General features: G+C 41.9%; 1 protein-coding gene across 1 annotated transcript in view; it reads left to right on the top strand.

The window, feature by feature from the left end:
• The window catches only part of LOC132497793 (dystonin-like), a 504,834-nt gene that overhangs the window by 406,275 nt on the left and 81,361 nt on the right, over positions 1-17,198 (top strand). Inside the window, 2 exon segments of the mRNA XM_060111281.1 lie at positions 14,977-15,138; positions 16,641-16,811. Of these exon segments, the coding sequence (XP_059967264.1) occupies positions 14,977-15,138; positions 16,641-16,811 (333 nt within the window).

Genomic DNA, 17,198 nt, shown 5'->3' with positions numbered 1-17,198 from the left:
TGATGGGACTCTGAGCGCCTTGGGGCTGAGAAATGTGTACCGCCCGGCAGCACCCAGTGATGCCCGATGATGGAGTCGGAGGAGAGGGTGGGCCAGGTCTAGGGTCAGCGATGTGGACCCGCTTAGGGTAGCAGGTGCAGAACGCGCATCTCATTGGGGACAGAGAGAGGGTCACCTGCACAGGGAGGGTCCTAGCTGTCCAGCCTTTGCTGCACAGGGCCGACAGGAACCTGTGGGGTTGCAGGGGATCCTGTTCTATTCATGAGGTACGTTTTACTTTCCAGTAAAGGCTGGTGTGATGCTGAGTCCCACCACCAGCCCGTGAAGCATCAAATAGGATCAAGTAGAAACAGAATTTGCAAAACAACAAATCATTTCCCAGGAGAAATGAATATAAATCAAATAGACCTCCTGAATTCTGTGCTGTTGTACTTGACAAAGTCTTTCCTTTGTTTCTCTTTTGTGGTGTTATTTTTAGGTGACTGAATTTTGAAAAGTAACTTCTTTTTCTTCTTTGTTACTATTTATGGTTGTTTGCTGTTTCTAGAGTGCCTTTGAAGCCCAGTTTCTTCAGGGCTTAAGAACCTGCGGTTCTGTATTTGGGTCTTGATTCTGGAAGGTGAAGGAAGCGGCCTCACTGTTCATTTAACTTCATTACTCTGTCACACTTTCACACTGTGGTATGCAAAATAAAGATTTCATATAAGAGAACTGTCTGTTAGAAAAACAAAGTTCTGTGGCAGTTGCTGCTTGGAAGACGGTGTAGGGGGGGTGCTTAGGAGTGAGTCTCTGGAATTTTCTGTGGAACCTGACAAAGCTTGAACACTTCCATGACAGTGATCAGGTGGTCTTTGTACTGATGAAAGTTGAGCATGCTTTTGTGAAACGTTATCATTTCTCTGGGTTTTCTGTGACTTTGTTTAGAAAAAGAGAGCAGGCCTTCACCTCTCTTCACTGCTTCAACTACTTATAGGAAAATGAGCAAAAGTAATAATATCGGTGCTGCTGCTTTGTCCACGCCCCCTCTTTGGGTCCCCAGGCATGAGGACAGTGAAAAACATGGCTCTGCTGTGGAGAAGTCTTTGGAAAGGAAGCAGAAGCAAGGGATAGGAGGGGCTCGCTCACACGTTGCTTTGAAATTATTTTGCAAACTGAAAAGCACTAAATAAGCATCGTTACCTTTCATGGTTACACAGATTGCTTTATTTGACCGTGAAGAAAAACAAAGTGGTCATGTCTTCTAAAATAAGCCACTTGGCGTGCTGTGTCTATGTGTTTTCTCATTACTTTGGAAGGAGTTGACTGATTTTAATGAAATTCAGTAATAAAGAATATCATGACATACCTTCAGTGTCATGAGACCCAGTGACTGAAATGAAAGTTTCCAAGCAGACAGTCATCTGCATTTGGTATATGCCAGTGCCATAGGTAAAAAACAATAAGAATATTATGGTAAATAAAGATGCTTACACAATCGCTGATTCTGTTTTCTGTGTGTGTGTGTGTTTGCGAGTGTATGTTCTAACAACTAACAGTTACAGCAGTTAACATTTATTATGGGCTTACTGTGTGTCAAGCATGACTCTAGACTGTCTTTAATCCTTTTGACAGTCCTGAGAACTGGGTACTATCATTATCCCCATCTTATTGTAAGGAAGCAGAGACCCAGGGAGGGGAAGTGACTTTCCCAAGGTCACACGGGTAGTAAGTGTCAGAGCCTGGATGTTTTGGTGGATATAATGCAGTGTTTTGGTCAACTTTATTCATCACATTGTACATCTTACACTTCTCTGGGAAATTTTCCAATCATCTTTGCTGTAGACTGATTCGGGTGGCCTGAGTAACCAGCCATTGTTGTTGGTTTGTTTGTTTTTCTGATTTTTTAAAATTGAAGTATAGTTGATTTACAATATTGTGTTTGTTTCAGGTGTACAGTACAGTGATTCAGTTTTATATATATATGTATGTGTGTGTGTGTGTGTGTATATATATTCTCTCTCAGATTCTTTTCCCTTATAGGTTATTACATAATACTGAGTATAGTTCCCTGTGCTATACAGAGGTCCTTTTTGTTTATCTACTTTATGTATATTAGTGTGTATGTGTTAATCCCAAGTTCCTAATTTATCCCCCCCCCCAACCTTTCCCCTTTGGTAACCATAAATTTGTTTTCTATGTCTGTGAGTCTCTTTCTGTTTTGTAAATAAGTTCATTTGTATTTCTTTTTTAGATTCTGCAATATCATATGATATTTGTCTTTCTCTGACTTCACTCAATATGACAATCTCTAGGTCCATCCATGTTGCTGCAAATGGCATTATTTCCTTCTCTTTTATGGCTGAGTAATATTCCTTTGTATATATGTACCAAATCTTTTTTGTCCATTCATCTATCAATCAGCCATTGTTTGTTTTAACCCAGAACACCAGGAACACTCACTTAAGGAACGTGTTCTGTAAAGCCAGCCACTATGATAACAGGAGGTGAATGTGTGTGTGTGTTGTCTTAGAAATGGATCTCTAGATGTTGTGATGAGGATAATGACAGTTACCACCAGCACCAAACATTTCCTTGTCTTAGTGATTATGTCTTTCTTGATCGAAGTTGTAAATTATCTCAATTCAGATCTTCACTTAGTTTTCGTTGGAGATTAAGCTTTGGTTGGACATTAGTTTTTTGTTTCTTTGGTTTTTTTTTTTGCGGTACACGGGCCTCTCACTGTTGTGGCCTCTCCTGTTGTGGAGCACAGGCTCCGGAGGCGCAGGCTCAGCGGCCATGGCTCACGGGCCCAGCCGCTTCGCGGCATGTGGTATCTTCCCGGACCGGGGCACGAACCCATGTCCCCTGCATTGGCAGGTGGACTCTCAACCACTGTGCCACCAGGGAAGCCCATGGACATTAGTTTTAACATAATATTTTAGGAAGATTTTAAAAATTGCTTTAAGTGGAATAATTTGTATTGAGTAAAAAACTAGTATTTTGCTATTTTATAGTTTCTAAAAATGAAACAGAGAAGTACTGGGTCTATTTTCATTACAGACTTCGAAATATAATGCAGTTTGACATGACTCTACCTGGTAGCTTTTGTTTAACCTAATGTCATGGGTAAAATCTTATAACAGTTTTTCATACTATAGAATAAGCTGCCTTCAGAGTCTTTCTGGAGCTTCATAACTGTTACCCAGTTACTCAGTAGGGGTACGTTATATTCACTGGAAGCATAATGGATTATTTAAACTAGGTAAGACAGACCTCTTGGGTTCCATTCTTTTTTTTTTTTTTCCCTTAAACTTAACCTAGGAAACAGCAGTTAATGTCCTTGACAGGATAAAATTAATTTATGTTTAATACCAACCCAAACATAATGATTGAAAACAAATGCTATTCTGAACCAAAAGTCCTAATTCACTGTCAGTGAAAGCTATTCCAAGTTTCTGAAAAGAGATTGGTACTACCCTTTATGTTACTTTAGCTAGGTTTTTAAACAATTTGGATTGTTTTCCTACTTCTAAATATTAGTCATTGGATTAAAATGTCTAAAGACTGAGGTATTTTCTATTACTGTTGATAACCCAGAGTACCATTTTTCTACTTATACTTCTGTATTATTGCATTAAATTCTGTGTACACCTGTCATAAACTCCTAGGCAGAAAGGAAAAAGTCCCCCCATCCCTACCTCCTGTTAAAGATTCCTGCTCAAGATTATCTTCAAATCTAAACTACATTATCAGGTAATATTAACGTTTCCACATTTCTATTTTATTTTTCAAAGACATACCAACTCTATACAAGGAATACGTGCCACCCTTCCTATGATGTCATCAACAGCCAATTATCCCCACACTGAATTGATTTCATCTCAGTGAAGAGCACAGAAACTTGATGTTTTAGCGAACATATACAGTCACATCCCAGCTAAATATATGACCCTCCCCAGCTCCATCTAGGCCGTGGTAAAAAGTCTTCCCCCCAACCTGCTTACTGGCTTTTCTGGCCACTCTGTTGCTGCTCCAGTTGTTATTCGGTATGTTCCCACAAATGAACACATCCCTGGTACAAGTCTTTCTGAACCAAAGATTTCTTAAAGCAGGGAATTTTTAAGCCGAGTTGAAACCAGAGACAGAGACCGGAACACATGTAATTGTGCTGTGATAAATGTTCTCTGGTCCAGGGGAAGGCAGTGTGGAACCCAGGCATCCTCCTGTGCATGTTGGGTGAACTAGAATGCCAGGCGCCGTGAAGCTGGGGAAGCCGGGAGGTTTGCGTCCTAATTGTAAGTGGTATGGCTGAAAAAAATCAGTTTCCAAGTATCCTCTTAAGATACTTATTAAATGATCCTACAACAACCACTGTAATGTCACCATATTTTTAGAGATAAAATTAAACTGTCCAAAGAATGCTTTAACAATGATTTCTCAGTGGCCCGTATTGTTACACAGAGGTCAATGACGAATTGTTCTCTGTTTTTGTCAAAAACAGGAGCAAATTCAGTAAAGCTGTCGCAGAAGAGGTTTCTCTTGGGGAAATATTCTTACTTGACTGGATTTTTGTTAATGAACCTGTGTTATCAGGGAGGTTTCGTAACACCTTCCTGTGGTATTTTTAAAGGTGACAATGTTTTCACTATAGAAACTGTACTTTGATGCATGGGCTTTCAGTCAGCTATATCAGAGTGGCTTTAAGATGTTAGGAAGAAAAAATATCACCTATGCTGGGCAACAGAGAAGGCCCACCAAAGCAGAGGCTGCATGAGGCCACTATGATGGCGTTGATGTGATGGCAAGGTTCGTAAGACTCCGTGGTCCCACCACACACACCAGCAGAGCCGGTGGGGCCTCCTTCCTGCTCCGAAAGGCTGTCCTGGTGGGGAACATGGCACGAGGGCTCTTTCCATGTTTGCTTCTAACTAACGCCATGCTCTTGGTGTCCTGTGGCCTCTTAACTCCTATGGCTTCATTTAAGATCCAGGATTTTGACATAGATAACCAACTTATGGTTGGTTACCAAAGGGGAAGAAAGGAGGGAGGGAGGGATAAATTAGGAGTTTGGGATTAGCAGATACGTACTACTATACTATATAAAATGAAAAACAGGACTTACTATAGCACAGGGAACTATATTCAATATCTTGTCATAAATGGTATATATATACTATATATATTCAGTTACATGTATATAACTGAATCACTTCTTTGCTGTGCACCTAAAACTAATACAACATTGTAACTCAACTATACTCCAGTTAAAAAAAAAAAAAAAAAAAAAAAAAAAAAGATCAAGGAGTTCATGTAGGTTGTTCTGAATGCAGTTCCAGCCAGAGATTTTATACCAGGAGATTTTTTGGTGGTTTTGTTGTTAACCGGATAAATTTGTATCTTCATTTTAAAGTGGTTCTCCCCGCCACCCCCAGCCCAGACACAGCCACCGGCACACACCGGCACACACGAAGCGCCAGGCTGTAGCATCTCCTGTCATTATCATGAGCCTTCCTTAGATAAAAGGAGATCTACATAATTTATTTTACTCTCATGGAAAGTTGCTTAAAGGTGTGTGTGTGTGTGTGTGAGAGAGAGAAATGGGAGCAGAGAGGGAGGAATTTGCTTTGTTGTTGCGAAATGATGCGTTGGTTTCTTGATAAGAAAATTTGATGGGTTAATGTTTTTTAAATGTTTCTCTAGGTCTGTAATCATTCATTAAATAATAGCTTTGGGTAGGTAAATGCTGTGGTGGTAACTTCCAGGAAGAAGAGGAGTGCATATTACAGATCCTACTTAACATCCAAGATAAATTCCCATCAAGATCAGTCACCCTATTAAGTGTTTCTGAATTTGTTTGCTTTTGTCATGGGGTCTGAATATCCTATTTTCCTTCAAAGATAAATTATTTTCCACTGAAATAAATAGCTACTGCATGTTCATCTGATGACTATCCTTGAAAACCCTTGACCCATTTGTGTGAAGTTGTTTATCAGTTTGAAAACTAAGAACACAGGTTGCTTTCCATTTTCCTGAGCTAATGGCATATCTATTTTAGAAAGAATAATAGAAATTGTTGTTTCTAAGGCCTAGTTTTGTACTCACAGCAAAAAAACACATCTCTTGTTTGGCTTCTAATCCATATTTCAGGAGCAACTGGGCCAGGAAGATACTTTGGTCAGTTTTTATGGATAATAGTGCATTTACTCACAAACATTGTCCACTTACTGCACTTGAATTTCCTAATATCTCTAGCCTTTCAGCTCTAAAAACTCCATGTTTCAGTTGGTAAAATTAGTCTTTTATCTTTTCTATGATGTGGATCATTGTACTTTGTGGTAAGATTTTTCAGGAACTTTTCTTTTTAAAAGATTTAATTTAATTTTAGAAATATAGAATGAGAAAATTATACTATTTTGCTTATAATTCAATTAGTATTTGTGTACTTTTCTAATATCATCTGCCTTTAGAAGATTTTTTAACTGAATCACATCTAGTAGGCTGTGTAAAGTTATGTTTTGAGACCAGTTTAACATTGTGATTTCTGTATGTATGAAATAATACTGTTGACTACTTTTCAGAAAAACCTTGCTCATTTTATTCATTGTGTGTTTCTCTCTTACGAAAATGTGAGAGACCTAGGTATCATGATTAGTATTTAACACAGTTCAGTACATCTCGATTTTACTAACTTTAGAGACCATAGCATTGAAAGTAGCTGCATAAACCAAATTTAGGAAGAAAAGGTCAGCCAGTCCGGTTCTGCTCTAAACGTGAGTTTTTTTATGTTATCCAGATAGATCTTTGGAATCTGATTCCAAGTCACAAAGATAAATATGCAAGTTGTTGTCATCAATACCAATGTAATATTAAGAGTACAAATTTCAATTTGAATCAGAATCTATTAGGATCGTCCTTTGTAGAGTTAGTTGAAATCAGCTTAATAAAATAGGAATTCAATTATTAAATAAATGGCACATCCTTAAACATAATCAACTAGAGGACATTTTCCCATAGCACTTCCTGCTTCCCAGCTGTACTCTGCTCACTTTCTCATCCATATTCTCCACTTTACTGTAAGCCATGAAGGGGCGGGGGTGCTGCATCTCTGGGCACCAGCGCTTTGCCAGGGCTCTCCGTGCTGTTTGGCAATAGTGGGCACTGTTTAATGAATGGTTGAGTTTATGAATGAATTGTCTATGTAGCTTTAAAAGTGTACTATCCACCTGAAATGTGAGGTTGCTGTTCTTAGCTTTACAGAAGGTTAGAAGACTAGAATAGAATTGTGCTGATGATCCAGAGTTAGAGCCTAAGTTGGGCAGAATTAGGGCCATTTTTTCTTATGAAGAGTTCTGGGAGGATCTCTGTTTAGAGAAAGTCCACATTCTGTGGAAACATTATTCATGTAGCTACGAATAAATAGCTTATATGGGAAGGTAGTGGCAACTGACCGTCAAACCCTTAGTTTCTGCTGATTCCAGCCTAGTGCACGACCCACTGTTCAAACGTGGTAACTGTGGGCACGTTTTTCTTTGTCTTATGATCCACATGTCAAAACAGCCCGTGTGCTTAGACAGGATCAAGTGCTTGTTGCAGTATTTCACTTCTTGACTCTGAAGAGTGGTCTTTGATATTATCATGTTGATGGGTTGTTTATTATGTATATATTCCCTTATAGTTGGCTATAGATATTTTTTCCAACTTCATGATGGCCATATACTGAGTTGTATCTAATAATTGTTGAATGGGTGCGTAACCTGTAGAGTTCCGGTTATGGATAGATTTTTTTTTTTTTTTTTTAAGATTCAGTTCTTAGGTTTATAAAAATCATTTTGGAACATTTTCTCATGAAAGGTGCAAAAGGTCCATCCCACATCTTTTCTGTAAAATTATCAGAGAAAGTATAGGGTTGTTTTTTTTTTTTTTTTTTCTTTTTTCTTTTTGCGGTATGCGGGCCTCTCACTGTTGTGGCCTCTCCCGTTGCGGAGCACAGGCTCCGGATGCGCAGGCCCAGCGGCCATGGCTCACGGGCCCAGCCGCTCCGCGGCATATGGGATCCTCCCAGACCGGGGCACGAACCCGTATCCCCTGCATCGGCAGGCGGACTCTTAACCACTGCGCCACCAGGGAGGCCCTAGGGTTGTTTTTAATAGAACTGTCTTCACTTGGGGCCAGCACAGTTTTACTTATGTTCAAATGATTATTTTGTGAGATTGAGGAAAGAAAATCTGCCCTCTATCTGCTACTCTGGCATGGTTGCTTATTTCATAAGATAAGGAATTGATAGATTTTACTTTATTTAAATGAATCTATGAAATTTCCCCCCCCCTCCAAAGGCTAAGATTTGGCTTGCTGAGTTAATTTTCAAACAGTATTTTTAAAGAGTGTTTATTCAGTAGATTAAAAAAAGTGGATGTGATTTTGTTAATGAAATATCCAGAGTCATTTAACTGCCCTTCATCTTTGCCCGACCCTTGCGTCAAATTCAAGAGGAATGCATGGTTATTAGTAATGACTAATATTCATGTCCGCGGTGCCCAGGGCTCTGGGCCCTTAGGAATAATTGACTCTGGAGAACAGTTCTACTTGAACTTGGGTTTTAAAAAGAATGACACAAGAGTCGACTTGAAAGTGATGCGCGCTCTGCATTCGCAGACACTAAACGTCTAAGAGTCCGCAGCTGCAGCGCACGGGAGTATGGTTTCAGCTGAAGGATGGGGACCTGTTAGCCCTTATCCCTGTTTCCTATTCCCAGGGGTGCAGTCCCGGCGGGGCTCCTGGTGTCTGTTCCGCCTCTGCTCGCCCCTCCCCCACGTCCCCAGTTACCAGATACGCGAACCCGCGCCGCCCTCCCCGCGCCTCCAGGACCGGGTCTGGTTCGCGCTGATGTCACCACCAGGCGGTTGCCTCGCAGCCGCCCGCCTCTGGGCACCTCCCCCTCAAAGGCTCGAGGGCTCCCGGCCGGACGGGGCCGGAGTCCGGGGGATATGCCCACGGAGTCCGGTCTCGGGAGCGCGTAGCGGCGGAGTGGGAGCCCGGGCCCCGCGGCGGCGAGGGGCGCGCGGCAGATGCGCCCCCGGCAACGCCCGGGCTCGGGACGCCCGCCCGCCGCCTCCAGCTGCGTCTTTCAAGGCCGGCGGGGTCCCAGCTGCCCGAGCCTTAGAGGAAGCCCGGAGCTCTTCTCTGCTGCAGTTGCCTCAGGTGGATCCGTCGTCTTAAGGAGGATCAGATAAGAGTCTTTGAAAGTGGCTTTTTTTTTTTTTTTTTTTTAAAGGGGAGTTTATAGTACACCGTGCTTTCTGTTTACTTTAAACGGTCGCTGGATTGTACTGGCCTGGCCGCCCAAAAGCCTATTTTTTCCTCTTTGGATAATTCTGAATAGTCTCGAAGAAGCTTAATATGGGTAGAAAGACTTGCCTTTCGAATCAAGATTATTTATAGCTACTCCCAAAAAGAGTAAAAGAAAATTTGAACTTTCTTACCGCATTAGACCTAACTTATTTTTCTCTGAAGACTTGTTCTGTGCCTTCATTGGAACAGTCCATGGTCCCTGAGTTTGTCTTTTAAGTTTCTGAACCTTGGTTTATTTATAAAAGGGATGGAGTTTTGCAGCCGTCTTTAAGTGGATTACAGTTAACCAGAGCACTGCTGAAATTAGCATTCAGCCGGTTAAGATGCTGGCTCCTTTGGAAATTTTAACCTGGAAATCTCAGATGCAAAATTAGAATAAAAAGGGAAATGGACCGACAATGGAATGTTCTAAGTGTTTGAGCCACTGTTAAGTGTATTATTTGTTTTCTTTTTTCTGTGTTTTGGAGTTTGTGAAAGGGAACTCTGGGGGCCTTTCTGGGTAGGAGGAGGAAGGAGACTTCTATTCTCTGCTCTTGATGCACTTTATTTTTGAGAATCATTCTCAAACCACCAGGTAAAGGGAGGGTTGCAAAGTAGACCGGTGCCCTGCTGCTGGCCTTAAACACCTCATCTATGACGTGTGTTATGTGAGGTGCGTCCTTGGGCTGGAGACACTTTATAGTCCTGTTCAGAAGTGTGCTTTGCTGAAAGATGTGTTGCCTTATTTCCCACTTCCTGTGTCAGGAGCTGCAATATTTGTTTTAACTGTCTCCAAAATGGGCAAGCCGCTGAGCAGACCGGACTGTTTACGTCAGAATCCCCCCTGTGTAGGGAAGGGTGAGGAAGAGGAGGATCTCAACATCGAGGACTGTTACGTCCCGCAGCGCTCCATCTATGACACGGTTAGGCTGAATGAGCAGATTGACTCTGGTTCCAAGGGGAGCCTGTCTTCTAGGCATTTCACAGATCGGACTTTACCCTACAGTCACAGAACACTGGATGTCAGTTCTTTATGCTCCAATGGTGCCCTTGCTTCTTCCAGTGCATTTGAGCTGAGAGGCCGTGAAACTCACAAACTCGATGAAAAGATGATCTTCGATGCCCTCAAACTAAATAGCGATATCATCAGAAGCACAGGATTACCCAAAGCCAAATCTCACGCAGAAAAGAAAGAGCATAGACGGTCATGGCGAATGTTCGTCCCAGCCAATTTTATGGATTATGCAAACAAAAGTGAAAGCTCTTTTGTTGAACCTCCTGATCTGTCAGATGCTGTTACCAAGGCTGGCAAGTGCAGAGGGGGTAGTCATTCTCCCACGTCGGAGGAGGATGACTCTGGGTTATGCAGTCCTCCAGCCGAGAGGGAAGAAAAACAGGGCATTTTACCTGGAGACCCAACCCGAATTAGAAGCTTGTCTTCTGCTGAAGATATTCACATAGCAGAGCAATATAGACCCTTTTTTTCTGTTAATTCCATCAGCGAACAGAAAATCCCCTTGCTTTCATGCAGAAGCGCCCACCTTGATGACAACTTCAAAACGATTTTACATGATGTTTCTCCACCAGAGGAAACAAAACGTGTCAACGGTCAAAAGGAAATCCGTGGTGAAAATTGCTGCCTGCAGAATGATGTCAAAGAGAGCACTCTTAAGGCTGACCCATTCATTTTGCCAAGAGAGGGAGAAAACAAGTGTATTTCTAACCCCGGAGAAGAAGGAAAAACATATGGACCAGGAGAATTACAAAGCACAGCACGAAGTTGGGAATATATGGGAGGTTCTCCTGAGGATTTGGCTCTCCCTCACACAGATCTGGGGGGAAATGATGTAGATGGGGGTAGCGCAAGTTTAGTAGAAAACCTGATATTATTGACACAATACAATTTGGAAGAATCCAACGTAGCATCTCAAGAGGACATGGAGGCTCCCCTTTCTTCCCAGGAGATGGAGGCGATCCCTATGCAATGCTCCCCAAAGTTCAGAGCAGTAAGAAAGAAAGCCGCTGTCCACAAAACAAGGGCCCGGGCAGGAACCTTGGACCCTGTCTGTAATGGCTTTCACTCAGTTCAGGTAATTAACTGGAGATGGGAAACTCTGTGATGCCCAAGGTCTGTGGTAGTGTTGTCAAGTGGCCACTGGTGTTTCCAATCATGGTCAATCCGGTCTTGTCTTTGGTGGGGGTTGACTAGTACCCTACCAGATGGCAGATATTGATATGATCATAACAACAAATTAACTAGGGACCATTTTTGAGGAGCCTGATTATCCCCAGCTGTTTGGAGTCCTGCTCCTGGTTGTAGAGACGGTGGCTGTTCCCTTCCATTTGAATGCCTCCACTGTGAATTTATGTTAGGCTTAGGCTTTTCCACAAATTGTGGTTTAAGACCCTGCCATTTAAGGGCAGTTGTATTGGATTTATTAAGCTCGAACGGGCTTAGGAAGGTACCAACACAGTATTGTTATGGTCTGAGAAGTGCTCTCCTCAAATTGAGGACTTTTTACACGTTCTGAAAATGTTCTCTCAGTAGCTCTGCATGGGGGAGAGAGGTAATTGTGCTGTATTTTGCCCCTCACTTGTATAGCCCCTCACTTTTGGTAAGTGGTGAGTGAGGTAAGCAAGTAAAGCATACTGCCTTGTAATAGGGAGAGGTTGGTTGTCAAGCCTGTAATTTTTTTCTTCCCACTTAGATTGAAGTTCAGCTATTTTGGTCCTTTTCCTAAGCTCTTCTGGTAAACTTTGCCTCAGAGGTAATTTTATTTTATTTTAAGCTTCTGTTGTGTTTGTGTACTCATGGGTTCAATTGGGGGGAGGGTCTCTCTTCCTAGGTATTTTGTTACTGAGAGATAAGGAATTTGGACACTATCAGTCTATGAAATAATTGCTCTAATCAGGGATGCCCTTTCCCTGAGGTTGCATTAAATGGCATGCTAGTTTGAAAGCTTAGCAGAGTACCTTTTTTTTTTTTTTTTTTTACTGTATTTTGCAGTTTATTTGTAGAAAGTAATTAAACTGTTAGGAGTATATAGATTCTTTAGTAGTTATCTTTTTTTTAAACCCTTAGTGTATTTTTGTTAGCACTTGAGAAAATTACCACAGACTCACCCAGAACTACGCTGATAGGCAACCCTGAAATTCATTTCTTTAAAACCAAGTCCAGGGGTTAAGGCAATTTACTGGAACGTTTTTATTAGGTTTTTGTTTTGTTTTGTTTTGCACTGAAAATTAGCTGTGAGGGAGAATAAAACTTTTCCCTGCATCCTTATATACCAGACAAGTTCCTGGAATTTAAAATGTAGCAGTTTCCCTCCGCCCTCTTCTTCTTGGTAAGTAATAAAACATATCTACAGCTATTAGTTCCTAGAAATAGTAACTTGGAAAGTGGTATAGAAAGGAAGTAGGATCATAGCACCAAATTCTGTGTTCACTACCTTCCTGTAAGTTTCTATTGACTTATTAGGTAAATTAATGCCTTTTTTAAAAATCATGAAAGACATATGGTAATTTTTTCCCAATGATTTGGGGAATTCTTATAATTCTTTGTTTATGTGTAGTTGACTTTTTATACTGAGTATTGTTATATAGAAACAATTAGCCAGCGTGGAAACTGTCTGGATTTTCTGTGGAAGAAGTTTGGGCTTTTTGCTAAGAGGGGACTTTTAGAAGAGATGATCATTTATTTGTTTGCTGTTCTTTAATTTACTCATTCACACTATAACACAGAAGTATCCTGTGTGCCGGGCTTGCTTCAGAGTCAGCGGAGTTTGTGTCTGGCAGCCTCTACATCTTTCAAAATTATTTTCCATACTGTGCCTGTAATTTTTTCTTAAGTCCTATTTTGATATTTGTTTTTATTGTTTTCATATATTCTGTTTAACTGTTCATTCACTTGGACTGTTGATATACTTATATAGTGGCCTGTAGTATAATGACTCAGTGCCCCAAACCTTGTCTTACCTTAATCTCTAGCTGAAGCTTTCCTTCCTTAGTTAAATTAACTTATTTGCCCTCCTAGCATCCTTCAAGCCCTATATTAAAAACATTTGTATTATCTGTGAAAGAGTTGATGTACCCCCCCAGTATTATCTGTTGAGGGGTTATCATCATATACCCCAAGGTATAAATAAAATTTTCTATACTGATATTCATTTGGCAAATCATTAACAGGTCCATATTACAAGCTAGGTACTGTGGTAAGTCCAGGGTGTAGAACGACTATAAGGAAAAGAGAAATTTGTGCTTTCGTGGAACTTGCATTTTACCCTAATACATTAATTAGATCTTTTGCCAGTTACAGGCAGCGGGGCCTTTAAGTTGGGTGGGATGGAGAGTCGGCAGGGAGAGTGCTGGAAAACTGCCGACAGTGCAGGCAGTGATCCAAGGGTGACCAGGGTTGCTGTGCCGGCCCTGTGTGATCAGATCCATGGGGTGAGGCCTCCGTGCATCCTGCAAGCCCGTCGGCATCTTGACAGATGTTGAGGGGCTAGACGTGTAGGGATCCACACTATTGCAGTGCCCATCTACCTCTTTTTTCTGTTTCTTTCCCTGTATTTGCCCCTCTGGCTCACGTCATCTTCTTGTCAGTGACCCCCATTTCCAATTTGAGTCTCAAATGTCATTTGCCAGTTATCAGCAGGCATCCTTGGAAGGGCCTATAAGGATTCTTGCCAGGAAGGCTCATCTTGGGCCTTGTTACCATTTTGCTCCTTAGCATTTTCTATACCTTCTTTTTTTTTTAAATTGAAGTATAGTTGACTTACAATGTTGTGTTAATTTCTCCTGTACAGCAAAGTGACTCAGTTATACATATACATACATTCTTTTTTCTATTCTTTTCTATTATGGTTTATCACAGGATATTGAACATAGTTCCCTGTGCTCTACAGTAAGGGAACTCGTTGTTTATCCATCCTATACGTAATAGTTTGCATCTACTAACTCTAAACTCCCAGTGTATCCCTCCCCCCACCTTGGCAACCACAAGTCTGTTCTCTCTTTTTAAAATTAATTAATTAATTAATTAATTGATTAATTTTGGGTTGCATTGGGTCTTCGTTGCTGCGTGCGGGCTTTCTCTAGTTGCAGCAAGGGGGAGCTACTCTTTGTTGTGGTGCGTGAGCTTCTCATTGCAGTGGCTTCTCTTGTTGCGGAGCATGAGCTCTAGGCGCATGGGCTTCAGTAGTTGTGGCTTGTGGGCTCTAGAGCGCAGGCTCAGTAGTTGTGGTGCACGGGCTTAGTTGCTCCACAGCATGTGGGATCTTCCCGGACCAGGGATCAAACCTGTGTCCCCTGCATTTGGCAGGTGGATTCTTAACCACTGCGCCACCAGGGAAGTCCCGCAAAGCTGTTCTCTATGTCTGTGAGTCTGTTTCTGCTTCATAGATAAGTTCATTTGTGTCATATTTTGGATTCCACATGTAAGTGATATCATATGGTATTTATCGTTCTCTTTCTGACCTGAATGGTTTTGATAATATTGTGAATTTATATTTAGTTTACTTTCTCATTATTATTCGTAAAGCAGCTGTAACACATGACTAGGCAACAAAAATGATCTTTATTTCTAATAATCTATACCTGATGATTGGACAGATGTTTATATTTGGTGGCTGTTAGGTACTATAATTCATATAATTATTCTTTCCAATGCAGGTGTTCCAAAAAGAAGAGATTGAACCCTTGCAGGTTAAACAGCAGGAGGTGAACTGGCTGGGCCAAGGCCTCATTCAGAGTGCTGCTAAGGGCACCAGCACCCAGGCCTTGGAGCGGGACCTGGACAATGCCAGTGCGCGATGGAAGACCCTCAACAAGAAGGTGACGTTGCCACCCCCTTCGTTGTCATTTCTGTGGATTGTTCTTCTCCAGCATTTGCTGTGACCACCAGTTGTATTTCTAGTAGCCAAGCTTCCCTAAACCTGCCCGTTCCTTGCCATCCCCATGAACTGATAGCCCACCCTAGATGCCCCCAGGGCTTGCTGGGCAGCACAGATGCAGGAAGGACCTCCCCCACCCACCACCCCCATGCGGATAGGGACCCGGCCACACAGCTGTGACGGCAGGCGGCCAGGATCCTGGCCCTGGGCTGGTGGGAGCACACGCACCTCCAAGGGCACAGGGGCTACTTGGCTCCATAATCAGTGTCCCATAGGGACCTGGGCTCCCTGTTGCCATATCGTTTACTTATTTTGCAAAGAACTTGGAACTCTCACTTTTTATGTGAAACCTAATTTTCAGATGTCAGCAACTCACTCCACACTGTCATAGGTCACACAGTACAGCTCTGTGTCTATTTGCCCTGGACTAAGGGTTTGCACCTCGCTATAGATCATTAAGTCCAAATACCATTTTACTGATAAGGTGTAGATCCCGCCTTTTTCTAAATGCCCATGATGGAAAACACTGGAAAATAATGCTCTGATATCTTAAGAAGGTGATGCTGACTCACAGTGGCAGCTCTTTATGTGACAGAAATGATCAGAAAAGGATTTCGGGATGGCAGTGCTCATCTAGTGGTGGTAGTGGTGGGGGATTGTTCTTGGAGTTTTCCTTGCATTGAAATCTTAAGCAGTGGCTGGATCTCAGAATGACATTTATCCTTCTTTAGAGTTTGATTCGTACCGCAGCACTCCTCAAATACAACTGGGATGCAGTGTCAGGTGTGAATACTTTCCATGGAGCTTAAAGTATCTTGCCAACTACTTTTTCAGCCCAAAAAGAAAAGACCTTTGAGGGGGCAATAGGATATCTCTGTGCAGAACACAGAGACTCCATTTACTGGGCGACAAAGGCCCTGGCTTGTCAAGAAAGGACTCTATAGAGCTTGGATCTAGCAGAATTTAATTGGATACTTCATAGTTATTTTGCCTAGCAGAATGTAATTCTGATTCTCTCCATAATAATATTGTTGTTTAAATCTTAGTCTTTAAAAAAATATTCAACAGTAGGAAATAAAGAATGAATACCAGGGATAATGATAAAAATGAATAAGGCACTGTTTCTTTCAGTAACCTTAAAATATTTGAACCATTCATTGCTAATCATAAATGTATTGGATACTTCCAGAATCTCAAAGCTTCCCCTTTTGCACTGACTGGTTGAGATGGCAACCTTATCTCCTTGGCTTACTTGCTAAGTTTGAGTTTGTCTCCTTTCCATCTGTATCCTGCCCACTAGCAATGCTTTGGATGAATTTTAAGTGAGAAGGAAAAGAAAATTTGTGACCAAATGGGAAGATGAGCGTGGAAAGTGTTGGCTGGTGGGCAAATTTCATTTCTCATGAACGCAGTAGATAACTGGGGATCCCTGGTGCTGTGCAGGTGGCCCAGCGAGCAGCCCAGCTGCAGGAGGCCCTGCTGCACTGCGGGAGGTTCCAGGATGCCCTGGAGTCCCTACTCAGCTGGATGGTGGACACCGAGGAGCTTGTGGCCAATCAGAAGCCCCCATCGGCTGAGTTCAAGGTGGTGAAGGCCCAGATACAAGAGCAGAAGGTAAGTTAGCGGAGCTTCCGTACTGTTTCATGTTAAATCTTAACAATGAGAGTAAAAGTTCACCTTGTGACTCTCTTTGTGTTAATAGGATATCCTCGTTAACTGGTAATCAATGTTGTAGACATTGTTTTGTTAGTCATTCAACAAATATTTGTGGACCATCTGCCACAGGTCAGCCATGGTTCCAAGTGCTGGAGATATATCATTGAATACAAACCATAGAGGTTCCTCATTGAGTTTAAGGTTTAGTGGGAAGGGAGGAATGGGGAGAGAGAGACAATAAACAAAGTAAACACGTAAATGGTGTTACATTAGCCATCGATAAATAACACTGGGATGGGAGAGGAGTTATTAGCAAGAGACAGAGCGCAAGGGTGGGGGACAGGA

The sequence above is a fragment of the Mesoplodon densirostris genome, chromosome 10 (assembly GCF_025265405.1).
Source record: "Mesoplodon densirostris isolate mMesDen1 chromosome 10, mMesDen1 primary haplotype, whole genome shotgun sequence".
NCBI classification, from domain to species: domain Eukaryota; kingdom Metazoa; phylum Chordata; class Mammalia; order Artiodactyla; family Ziphiidae; genus Mesoplodon; species Mesoplodon densirostris.
Note: the sequence above shows the minus strand (reverse complement) of the source record. Positions and strands in the feature narration are given on the sequence as shown.